At 39.9% G+C, this 10,846-nt stretch overlaps 1 protein-coding gene across 1 annotated transcript; it reads right to left on the bottom strand.

The window, feature by feature from the left end:
• Positions 1-3,350: 3,350 nt before the first annotated feature.
• Positions 3,351-9,664, bottom strand: LOC134648442 (uncharacterized). Its single transcript, XM_063502962.1, has 9 exons — positions 9,524-9,664; positions 8,538-8,675; positions 7,570-7,749; positions 6,775-7,036; positions 6,284-6,411; positions 5,773-5,899; positions 5,241-5,403; positions 4,327-4,500; positions 3,351-3,464 (listed from the first exon to the last, which is right to left on the bottom strand). The coding sequence occupies exons 1-9, from the start codon at positions 9,548-9,550 to the stop codon at positions 3,437-3,439; spliced, it is 1,227 nt and encodes a 408-aa protein (XP_063359032.1). The 5' UTR covers positions 9,551-9,664; the 3' UTR covers positions 3,351-3,436.
• Positions 9,665-10,846: the final 1,182 nt, after the last annotated feature.

Raw genomic sequence — 10,846 nt, 5'->3', positions numbered from 1 at the left:
GGAAACTGTCCATCGCTAGACTTAGGATCTAATAAATTAAACTCAATGGCATTAACACAGTATGTTTGATGATCTACTAGCCCATCCTTTATGACACTGGACATGAATTATTTCACCTTAATTGGACTAACATACTTCACATGAGGGTGACAACACGTCATAAAAATATAAACCACGAAAAATTCGATCACACTCAGTCTTAGGCCGCTCTTACTTACTTACAATCCTTCCATTTCCAATGTCGTAATGAATGAAGCTGTAGAAAAAATGGTGGCCAGAAGAATTTATTTTAAATGTACCTGCAAACAGCAGTAGCAACACTTAAACTGTCATTATCATATCACATTTTTGCGTTGATAATCAATTCTACAAATGGTTACTTGATTAAGTAGGTATGTTAGGATTAGGTATGTATGTATTGTATGTTACTACATTATGGCAATATTGTTAAGGTTAGATAAGGTAAGAGAATCACTTGTGGGGAATTCTCACACGGTTCCTCTTTCCCCGAGCAAAATAAACTGTTTCTCTTCCCAACATGGCCTCACCTATTTTTGTACCGTTTGAGTAATTTTAATACATAGATTCGCTCGATCTATCAATCGTATGTTCGTATGGTAGTCAATATTCTAATTACATTAATTGGAAAAAATATAGCTTATTTACAATTTGCAGCAGGTTTTATTCTATACATTACTGTTAACTTACGACTAGCAGGCAAGGTACTACTAGTAGAACAACGCACTATTAATAGGTACGCACATTAAGGCGACTTCCTCCATAATGACTTCGTGTTCATTCATTGTTATTATTTTATACTTCATAACATGTGTTTTTTGCACTGCACGTTTCGTTATCTTGTTTGTGGCATAAATAACTGATTAGTGATTACACACTAAACCAAAGTATCTTCACAACTACTATAATACAATCATTATTGAGATTCGTCTCAATCATTTCGAGTGTTTTTGTTTATTTATTAGATAATCTGGTTTTAATTACGTAATGTCAATTAACTTAACTTGTTATTAAATTTGTTTAGAAGCATTCAATGTAACATAAAGTTTACACTTACATGACTACGAGGGGCGGCTGAAAAGTTCGCGGCCTTAGAAAAAAAAATGAAAGAGAGTATTAAAATAAATGTTTTTATTTTTCAATATAGTCCCCATGGAGTGATAAGCACTCTCGCTTCGAGCAAACAATGCTTTAATACCGCCGAAAAAATAATCTTTTTCCTTCGCTTCAATGAGGCTCTCTACCGCAGCCTTGATCTGATTGTCATCGGCAAACCGGCGACCACGTAAGTCTTTTTTCAAATTTGAAAAAAGGAAATAATCGCTCGGAGCCAGATCTGGACTGTAGGGTGGATGATTGATTTCTCCATAACCAGTGTCTTTTAGTGCCTGCCTAGTAACACGGGAAGTGTGAACTGGTGCGTTGTCCTGTAAAAACAACACTCCATGCTAAGTTTCCCACGTCGCTTCTGGACGACTGCGTCACGTGCTTGAATCAATAAATTTGCATAATAATGACCGTTCATTGTGGTCCCTTTTGGCAAATAATCAACTAATAAAACTCCTTCACTGACCCAAAACACGGTCGCCATAAGCTTCGAAGCTGACTTTTCCACTTTAAATTTCTTTGGTGCCCTCTCGCCCTTTTTTAACCATTGCATAGACTCTTGTTTTGATTCTGGATCGTATTGGCGAACCCACGTTTCACCTACGGTTACGATTCGGTTGCAAATTTCGTCCAGATTCCCTTCAGCTAGATCCAAAAATTCTTTGGAACTTTTACGTCGCCGTTCTTTGTCAAGCGGTGTCAGCATTTTTGGTACCCAGCGCGCAGTAATTTTTTTCATGTGTAAACGTTCATGTAAAATGTGTCCTACCCTTTCTTTACTAATTTGTAGTTCCTCCGCTATCTGCCAGATTTTAATTCTTCTGTCAGCCGGAACACATTTCTCCACTTTTTCAACATTTTCGTCAGTGACCACCGTGACAGGCCGCCCATGGCGGGGGTCATCTTCACAGCTCTCTCGTCCTTGTTGAAATAAACGAGCCCATTTTTTTATCATAGTGTACGAAGGGCTTAAATGATGGAGAGTATCCGTCATATCATTAAAAATCTCTTTAGGCGATTTTCCTTTTTTTACAAGATACTTAATAACCGCGCGATGTTCAAATTTGTCAAAATTTCCGCATTCAACAGACATTGTTAAGTATATCCGCGCACAGAACGAAAAACGAATATTTTTTTTTTAAATGGCGGCAATATTTAAACTGCCAAAGAGGCGGGGGAAAAAGTAGCATAGTTTTTTTTTTAATCTTTCTTTTTTTCTAGCTTAGGCCGCGAATATTTCAGCCGCCCCTCGTACATTTTACAAATACCTACCTTTTTTTAAATTAAAACCAAAATATATTTAACACGCCCATTTATTAAACTATGAAATATGTATATGTTAACTATGATAGCGTAAATTATATGGGTGGGTAGGTACGGTCGAAAGTAGGTATGAATTTATGATCCATTTCGTACCTTGTCACAGTGACAATCAATATGAAAGTCGCTAGAGACCTCAATACTCACACACTGTGACAAGGTCCAAATTCGGTCATAAATTAAAACTTTCGACTGTACTTACATTGTTTTTGTCAGCGATATCATATATTGAGATTCAATTTAATATTCATAATCAATGCGTTACAGTATTAGGTATTTACAATATTTTATAATCCGAATGTTGAGGTCCCAGAATTGAATTAAAAACCTAAATAACAATGTAATAGATACTAAGATGGGCATATCTGCACACGGCGTTAATATTAAAGTCTATTTTTTTATTCGGTAGACTAAAATGACATTTCATATTAGGAAATGTTATTTTATGTTCATATTATGAAATGTCATTTTAGTCTACCGAATAAAAAAAATAGACTTTTAGGTAGTTACCCATAAAACTAATTTAACTAATCGTGCTAACTTAACTGTAACTTCTCTTAATATTCACTAAATAACTTATAACAAACACAAGGCTACAACTACAACTAAGCGCTATTTGTAAAATAAAAAGCTAGAACACTCTTCTATTATAAATTCTTTGAAACACAATTTAAATAGGTAGTCACAGTCAATGTACGTTTGATCAGATAACATCGTAGGTAGGTTTCGCACAATCTACGATGTCTTCGTGACATTGGTTGGACCCGCAGAAGTGTACAATCTACTAATTGCTGTTAAATGATATAAATTAGCAGAATAGCACCTATTCTGCTAATTAAACATCAAATTGCGTTTACGGATAGATATGAATGGGTGATGCTATTGGAACATTTTTGAGTATTAGGTACTAAAAATATCTACACACTAATAATCTACTTTCTTCATAGAAATAAGGTGCATGCACGACGAAATAAGGTGGACACGTCGGGTCTCAGAGGCGAGTTGTTCTATTGTAGCAGCTAAAACAAACAACATCGATTATACAACACCTATAGCAAATTTTCGAACAGTGCAAATAAGTAGTTCAATGGTGTGCAGTTTGTCCTATGAAACTAATTTACAGGTCAACTATTCCATGTGTTAACTAAGTAGGTACCTAACCTAAGTATAATTTAATGTGGGTGAGTAAAATGTCTATTTTATTAGTTTTAAATTGATTTTTCCTGCCCTACGACCGGAAAAATCAACTTTCGGCCCGCTGCGATAAACAAAGTTACCGCTTTCAGGCACCGTCGAGCAGAAAAATAGTATACACACCTCGGCCAGTCAATAAGATAGCCTCAGATCCCATACCTATTACATGTGATCTGATGCATTTCTTACTTTACTGCAGGTACGCAATACACTATTACTCACATAGGCATGTTGCCAAAATCTCTACAAGAGCAAGAATCTCCTCCATATTGAAGGTCTTACTGTAAGAGACACATCAGCAAATACCTTACTAGATTAGCGGATACTTTCGAAATGATCGTAGACCTAAGTCTGGGGGTTCTAAACGAATTGAGCTGAATAAGAGAAATATTGGACTGGAGAAATATGCCTAATGGTGAGCGCATAAACCACAAAACTATGTAAATAATGGACTGACAACGGACGTTGTCGTCGAGGTAATAAAGTACGGTCGAGTCGCAAATGACGTTCAACTTCGAAGAGATCGTTCAGCGCGAGTCAACGTAAAGAAGGCACTTATATTATATGAGGTTACATGTTGATTACATGGCACATAAATGTTCAACCGTTTTAAACTATAACGATCAATCAACGCGAGTCTGCCTGATAAAGGGCGTGAGTAAAATGAGCGTGACGTTCCGTGCGTACCTCTCGAGCAGGCGGCGCTTGAGCTCGGGCGGGTAGGTGACGTAGATGTAGTGGTCGTCGTGGTCGGGGTCGTCCAGCAGCGCCTCCTCGGCGGCCAGGCGCTCGGCGCGCGCGGGCGACGAGTGCGTCGTCATCGACACCGACGCGCTGCCCGCCACGCTGCCCTCCTCAGAACTGGAAATAGATCACAGATTTAAACTTTCACGATTTTTACACATTATTAAATTGTACACTGGGACTTAATCGCGTATCTAAGTTTTAAGATTTACCTCCGACGATTCAAGGACGGCGTTGTCCCCGTGGTCTCGGAGAAGACTGGCTTAAGTTGACATCAGCATCTTCTAACCGCGCGAGTTTTTCGAACTACCCGCACTTGATTTTGTTTATCAGCTTGAACGTTTTGCGCACTAGGGATGTCACTCAGTGGACACGCAACACTAACGATATTCGATTTATCGACTGTCGATATACGTTTACGCTTACATTTACTAATGACTGGATTCCATGTGGATGAGATCTTGAAACCCTCGTCCCGATTGACACGGGGACAACGCCGTCCTTGAAACGTCGGAGGTAAATCTTAAAACTTAGATACGCGATAAGTCCCGGTGTACAATTTAATAATGTGGAAACAAATCATTTACAATTTATATGATTTGACACTTTCGTGCTGACCAAAAAAGACTGACCTTCCCGGAGATATTCCCACAGCCGTTTTATAGCACGGAACCAATCGCAGCATTGGAGTAAGCTTTTTCAAAGAGATGAACGCACTGTGATTTCGCAAAACGCGAACCAGAGTAAATAGGAGAAGCCAGCGGAAGATGCGGCCAGCGTCGTGTCTCCTATTGTAACAAGTGAAGCTCGCAGTAGCGAGAATATTTTTATTAGTTTCCCATTAGTAATATGCTTACTCGAACACGATCCAGATGATGTAATAGCACATGCATAAAGCCAACGCGAGCCCGGTGGCTAGCGCCAGCAGCAGCGGCCAGGGGAAGGCGCGCGCGGTGGGCGCCGTGTCCTCCCAGTAGCGGTCGCAGCTCAGGTACCAGCACACGGCGCGCTGCATCTCGTCTGCACAAAGTGGGACATTATTTATGGTAGTCTGTCGCAAAAGCAGTTACTTTACTTACTTAAGTAAGTAGATACCCATGGACTTTGCCCTCAACGTCAATAGAGATATACTCCGTGAAACTTGTAAGGTACTAGGTACCTAGAGAAAACAATCTGTGTACCGCACTTCCCAACTTATTTTTGAATTGGCTGATGTATAAATTTAGGTAAGGAGGTGTGGTGTGACCCCGTATTAAATATTTTCGGCACAGTATTACAAATTTGGCACTCAGCCTACAGTTACTTTAGTAAGACTCCGTAGCCGATGTGTTTGTTATCAAGCAGAACAATAGTGAAGCTAAGAAGCTGTTTCCTTCTAATCAAATATACCTTCAAGTTCTGTGAACTGATGTTGCGTGAGATGCAACAACAAAGTGGCGATGCAGGAATGAACCACTCGCTCACACCGCACTTTGAGTAGCTGAAGACGCGCTGGGTCGCAGGCAGCACGCTCCGCCTGCAATCGCAAACAAGTTGCTGGTGTCATTAATTTATTAATTAATAGTAATGATTAGGGGCAATTGAGCATGGTGTCTAAAGATCACTGAGTAATATAGCCAAGCAATAAGGAATTCTGAAGACCTGGCGAGCCTGAAATGTGACGTTTTGATACTTGCCGGAACTTGAGAATAGTTATCCAAGAAGAAACTAGAGGAGACTGTAGGTCAAATTCTGGAAGGTCAAGCTCAGGGTGTTGAGAACGAGAACAATAGATTATGATACAGTTTCCTCGCGGTTAAAGGATGTCGAGTTGCGGAAACCTGACTGCCCTTGCCTTGCCTGCTGTTGAATTATACAATACAATGATACAGTTGCATTGAACATGTAACTGTATAATCACCTGCAGGTCGGCCAGTCGCCGCTGCCTGCTGTCGGGTGGCAGAGAAGACTCCACCGTGTCTGCGTCGCATAGCTCAGAGGTCTGATTCGCGTCGCCTTCGCTGTCCTCTGTGCGTTTCTCTTCTGGCTCTACAAATTGATAATTGAATTCTTTGTTTAATCTGCTTTGCTCTACTTAACCCTATATAGTCACATGTTTCATTGAGCTAGATAAGCACAAAAACAGACCATAAAGGAGAAAAACTTAAACGATAGAAATGTCTGAAACTGAAAGCTATGCTTGTGTTGTGTGTGACCTAATTACGGCGTGAGAGGAGTTATTGGAATTTGCTCGGTGTTTTTCTGGCGTTCGGGTTACGTGAGCATTAAGCGGTGCTGGAACGGTGGTCTGTGGTACGTATTTTTGATGGCGTCAACCTGCAACCGTGTCAGCCGTGGTTTAGATTAGCCCCACCGGCGAGGTCAACCTTCCCTGCTAACCACTTTCCTTACCTACAATATCAGGATCAAGTTCAGTCGACGGGCAGTCTCTGACAGGGTGCGACTGGACAGCACGTGGACGGCGTCGCCGCGCCGGCACGCGAGCCACGGATCTCGGCGCAGCGGGCGCTAGCGCCTTACGCGCCGCCTCTGCATCTTGCCACACTTCCATATCAGTGCTAGGCCCGCCACCGCCGTTTAGAAGCCCATGCGCTACCAAAACTTGGCACCGCATTATATCGCAGTACTCCGCTAGGCATACTGCATCCTCCGCCTGCAAAACATATTTTGATTTAAAGGAAGATGTTTTTCAAGGTTTCCGAAACAACAAACTTAAATATTTCTAAATGTATCCTCATCAAAATTTATGCTGTGGTCGTAGGTCACGCGTAACCTGATAATGAAGAATTATCAAAATGTTGCAGGTACCATGTTAATATCTGGATCGGTCGAAATGTGTGTTGATGTTCCTTATTATTGTTTTATTATTTATTGATTTAATAAAATACAGTGATATTCTTAAATATATACTCGTATGTATATAGTCATAGACCCGCAAAACTCAACAATAATTTTGACTGTGCGGTCATCAGTCTCTATTTATGTAACTTAAATGCACCTCTACCTCATAAAACGCCGCGAAGAACTGCGCCTGGGGTGAAACGGTTTTCTAAAAAGGTATGTTACCTGTAGTCCTACATGTTAAACATGGCGCAGTCGGTAGGATACGAACCTATAAGCCCCCAAATCAGTTGGTTTGCCTCACTGCGATTTATAAAACAATCCCATTCCGGTCATTACTCATACCCTGTTAATCTGGTTCTTGTGTCGCTGGTCGAAATGTGTGTCGAGGTGGCGCTCCTCGTAGAAGGACTTGCCGCAGAAGGCGCAGGTCCACTGCGAGGGCCGGTGCTGCATCTTGGCGTCGTGCTGCGGCGCGAATATGTCTCGCGCGGGGTGGAACGGGCACTCCAATGGCAGCTTTACCTGTTACACGGATGTAAACCTTCATTACTTAGGGCCAGTTGCACCAACAGCCATTTGACAGACTGATCAACGTCAGCGGGCGCGCCCCGGCGCTTTACTATGAAACTTTCCATACATAAAAATTTAGCGAACTCTTTAACGATACTAACAGTTTGGTGCACTCGGTTATATACGCGGCCGAAAGGGCAACGGACCCTTAGAGTTGCCTTAGGGTAAGACTATTTGGAATTCGTGGAACTGTGTGACTATTTGGTTTAAAAAGATCTAGTACAACAACTCCATATGTAAACTACTTATCTAATCGAATGATATTTTCGTACGTGTTTTCTGGGTCATTCGGGAGATTGAAGAGGGAAAACTTTACATTACCTCCTAAAGCTAAATGTACATTATAATGTACGTATTCGTGCAATCTAATTTGAACCTTTCATGAACCAAATAAAGACGCATTTCTTTTGTTTCATAGGTTTTTGCATTAAACAAAATTCGTTCTAATTTACTTATAGAATAAGGTTCAAATTAAAAATTTGAAAACTTTATATGTTGGGTGTTACGAGGTGGAAGTACTATTTATTTGTTTGGAAACTAAAGTATTTCTACCCTTTTTTGTCCGACTTTACCGAGGTCGAAAAAATGTGACTGTTGAAGATAAAACCGATGGCTCTACATCCGTGGTACGAGTACTACAAATTTGTATAAAATAACTTAGCTACATTCGCTTAAAAGCATAAGTAATGATTAGAAACATATTCCTTTTTTATTTACATCTAGTAACAACGGACACTTACTTGAAACCTTTCTAAAACGGGGAGCCATTTGTTTTGGATGACCTTCCGCACAATTTTGGAGTTGTCACGTGAGCAGGTGATCTTGAAGACCGACGGCCCCGGCCAAGGGATCAGCGTTAGGAACAGCAGGGCCAGGACCTGGAAACATGCCATATTGTTTTACCCCAGACCTCTGAAATTGTAGTATAACTACATCAAATATGACTTCACAACCTGAAATGTAAACGATGTAAGTAGGTAACTTCTATACTTTCAAATTTTTCATAATTATGCCTTGTATTGAGATTGTTGTTAAAAATGATGTGTGTAAATCAACCCGTTATCGTTATAATAAACATTCATTAAGCAAGATTTCTGAATAAACGTTTTATTTATTTATTTGTTTTTATTAAGTATATCCTACGCACGAATACCTTCCTGATTTAATTAAAATATAGTATAGAACGAATGTGTCCTAAAAGCGATAACTGTATAAATTATTCAGTAACCTATTGTATATATAGACGCTAGTAGGTACGCCTACCCACGCACGATGATTCGCTTTGAATGAAATAAATAATCAGCAAACAACAACATCAGTAGGTAGTCGTCCTCGCAAAATAGGTATCTACTTACCTTTAGGTATTAAGTTGAGTTAGTACACATGTCAATGAAAAATAGTATTTTAATTATTGATATCGTTTCTAATGACATTGTATTTACTTAATTCTAAGATTTTTAATAATTAAATACAGAAGTGCACTGTGTAACGAATCTCATTAAGTGATAATATACTTGCCTGGGCAGCCGAAAAGCTAGTATAAAAACAATCTCGCATCACTGATAATCCATGTTACGCGCACAAACACCTAGTTACCAGGCAATTGTTCAACAAAAGCTACAAAATATCCACTTTTCTAGGTTATGCTTACTTGTGTCATTTCACTATCGATTTTCCATCATCGACTTGCAGGAAATGTTAAATGTAAACCATATTCACTGCTTACCTCGAGAGAGAACGAAGTGGTCCTCATTCATATCTCTTATACGACTAATACTTAAAGAAACTTGGTATTTAAATATAGATAAATAAATGGTACACCGATGTAGTTGTCAGTTTCGTGGTCTAGTTGTACTCAATTAGGCCATCGCCGGTCCACCCCGTGCGCATGCGTCTACTTACCCTTCAGATGGGGTTGAAACTTGCAGTAACTTATCACAGTATATAGAAATATCAACAGTACTTTAAGCTCAAACAGATATTGATGTTGTCTTGTTTTGATTCAGCAGGTGCCTAAGTAGTTCGCAAATAGCAGCAAAACAAAGAATGAATAAGAAAACTACTGACATTAAAGTTACGGTCAGGATACCTGTGATTTTATTGTTTCGGTCTTCAACGTTTGTAATAGCGGCTACAGAACTTTTGATTGAACATAACCCGATACCTATGTATTAGCCAGTTTTACGTTAAGGGGACTGGTAGCCTCCGTACAAAGTCTGAAAAACAAATTAACGGCTTGCCGCGGTATACCTAGTCTTGTTCAGATATTTGTTATTTACTTATTTCCTACAAAATTGTTTCCAATACTTTAGGATAAGTCTCTTAAAACTCTATCATATCTAAAATCACAATAGTTGAAAGAAAACGCCCATAAAAACTTAAATAATGTACCTTTGGAAATAGACATAAGTTATCCCGATACATTTATTAGTTAGTTAGTGCTTCTGTGGGCATTTTCCGCAAATCGACAACCATTATGCCTATTTTGCGTGAAACGAGGTAGCGCTACTACATTTGTTCTTTCCATTCGGGGTTTGTCGCTCTACGATTGTTATCAGGCTATAGGCACCCTTGTCTGCCTGTAGTGGCAGGGCCTAACCTCGATTCCCATAACTTGCCAAATTGGAACAATGGCCACCATTTCTACAGAACTCGACAAAAATTGCCTAATCCTACTAAAATAATAAAAATGCGGTTAGCATAATGAATTATACTTTAATATATTTTTGACGTCATCCCATTGCAGTTTAGTAGCCGCCATAACTACCGTATAGTAAGAAAACGTAAAACTATGGTGCTCGCGAAATAACAAAGCAATAAAACAGCAGTTAGCAGGTCAAAACATTGTGTGTTATCAAACATGCCGAGAGCACAGCCAATTAGCCGTGGCCTCTTCCCTCCGTACCAGCAGCCGCTGCGCCCGCGCCTCCCACGCACGTTGCCTCACACCTATTTCTAAGGTCAGTCGGACTTGGGTTAAACTCTCATTTTATATCCAAGATATCCACTAAATGCCGGTTCGATTGTCCAATTAACTACTCAGTTAATC

The sequence above is a fragment of the Cydia amplana genome, chromosome 5 (assembly GCF_948474715.1).
Source record: "Cydia amplana chromosome 5, ilCydAmpl1.1, whole genome shotgun sequence".
Classification (NCBI taxonomy): Eukaryota; Metazoa; Arthropoda; class Insecta; order Lepidoptera; family Tortricidae; genus Cydia; species Cydia amplana.
This window is presented reverse-complemented; position numbering and strand designations above follow the sequence as displayed.

Bases quoted from the DNA above. Each gene is read 5' to 3' on its own strand.
- LOC134648442 (XM_063502962.1), bottom strand. From the start codon at position 9,550: ATGAGGACCACTTCGTTCTCTCTCGAG. The intron at 6,412-6,774 runs GTAAGGAAAGTG...ATCAATTTGTAG, and splicing joins ACTTGATCCTGATATTGTAG to AGCCAGAAGAGAAACGCACA. The intron at 5,900-6,283 runs GTGATTATACAG...TTGCGATTGCAG, and splicing joins GGCGACTGGCCGACCTGCAG to GCGGAGCGTGCTGCCTGCGA.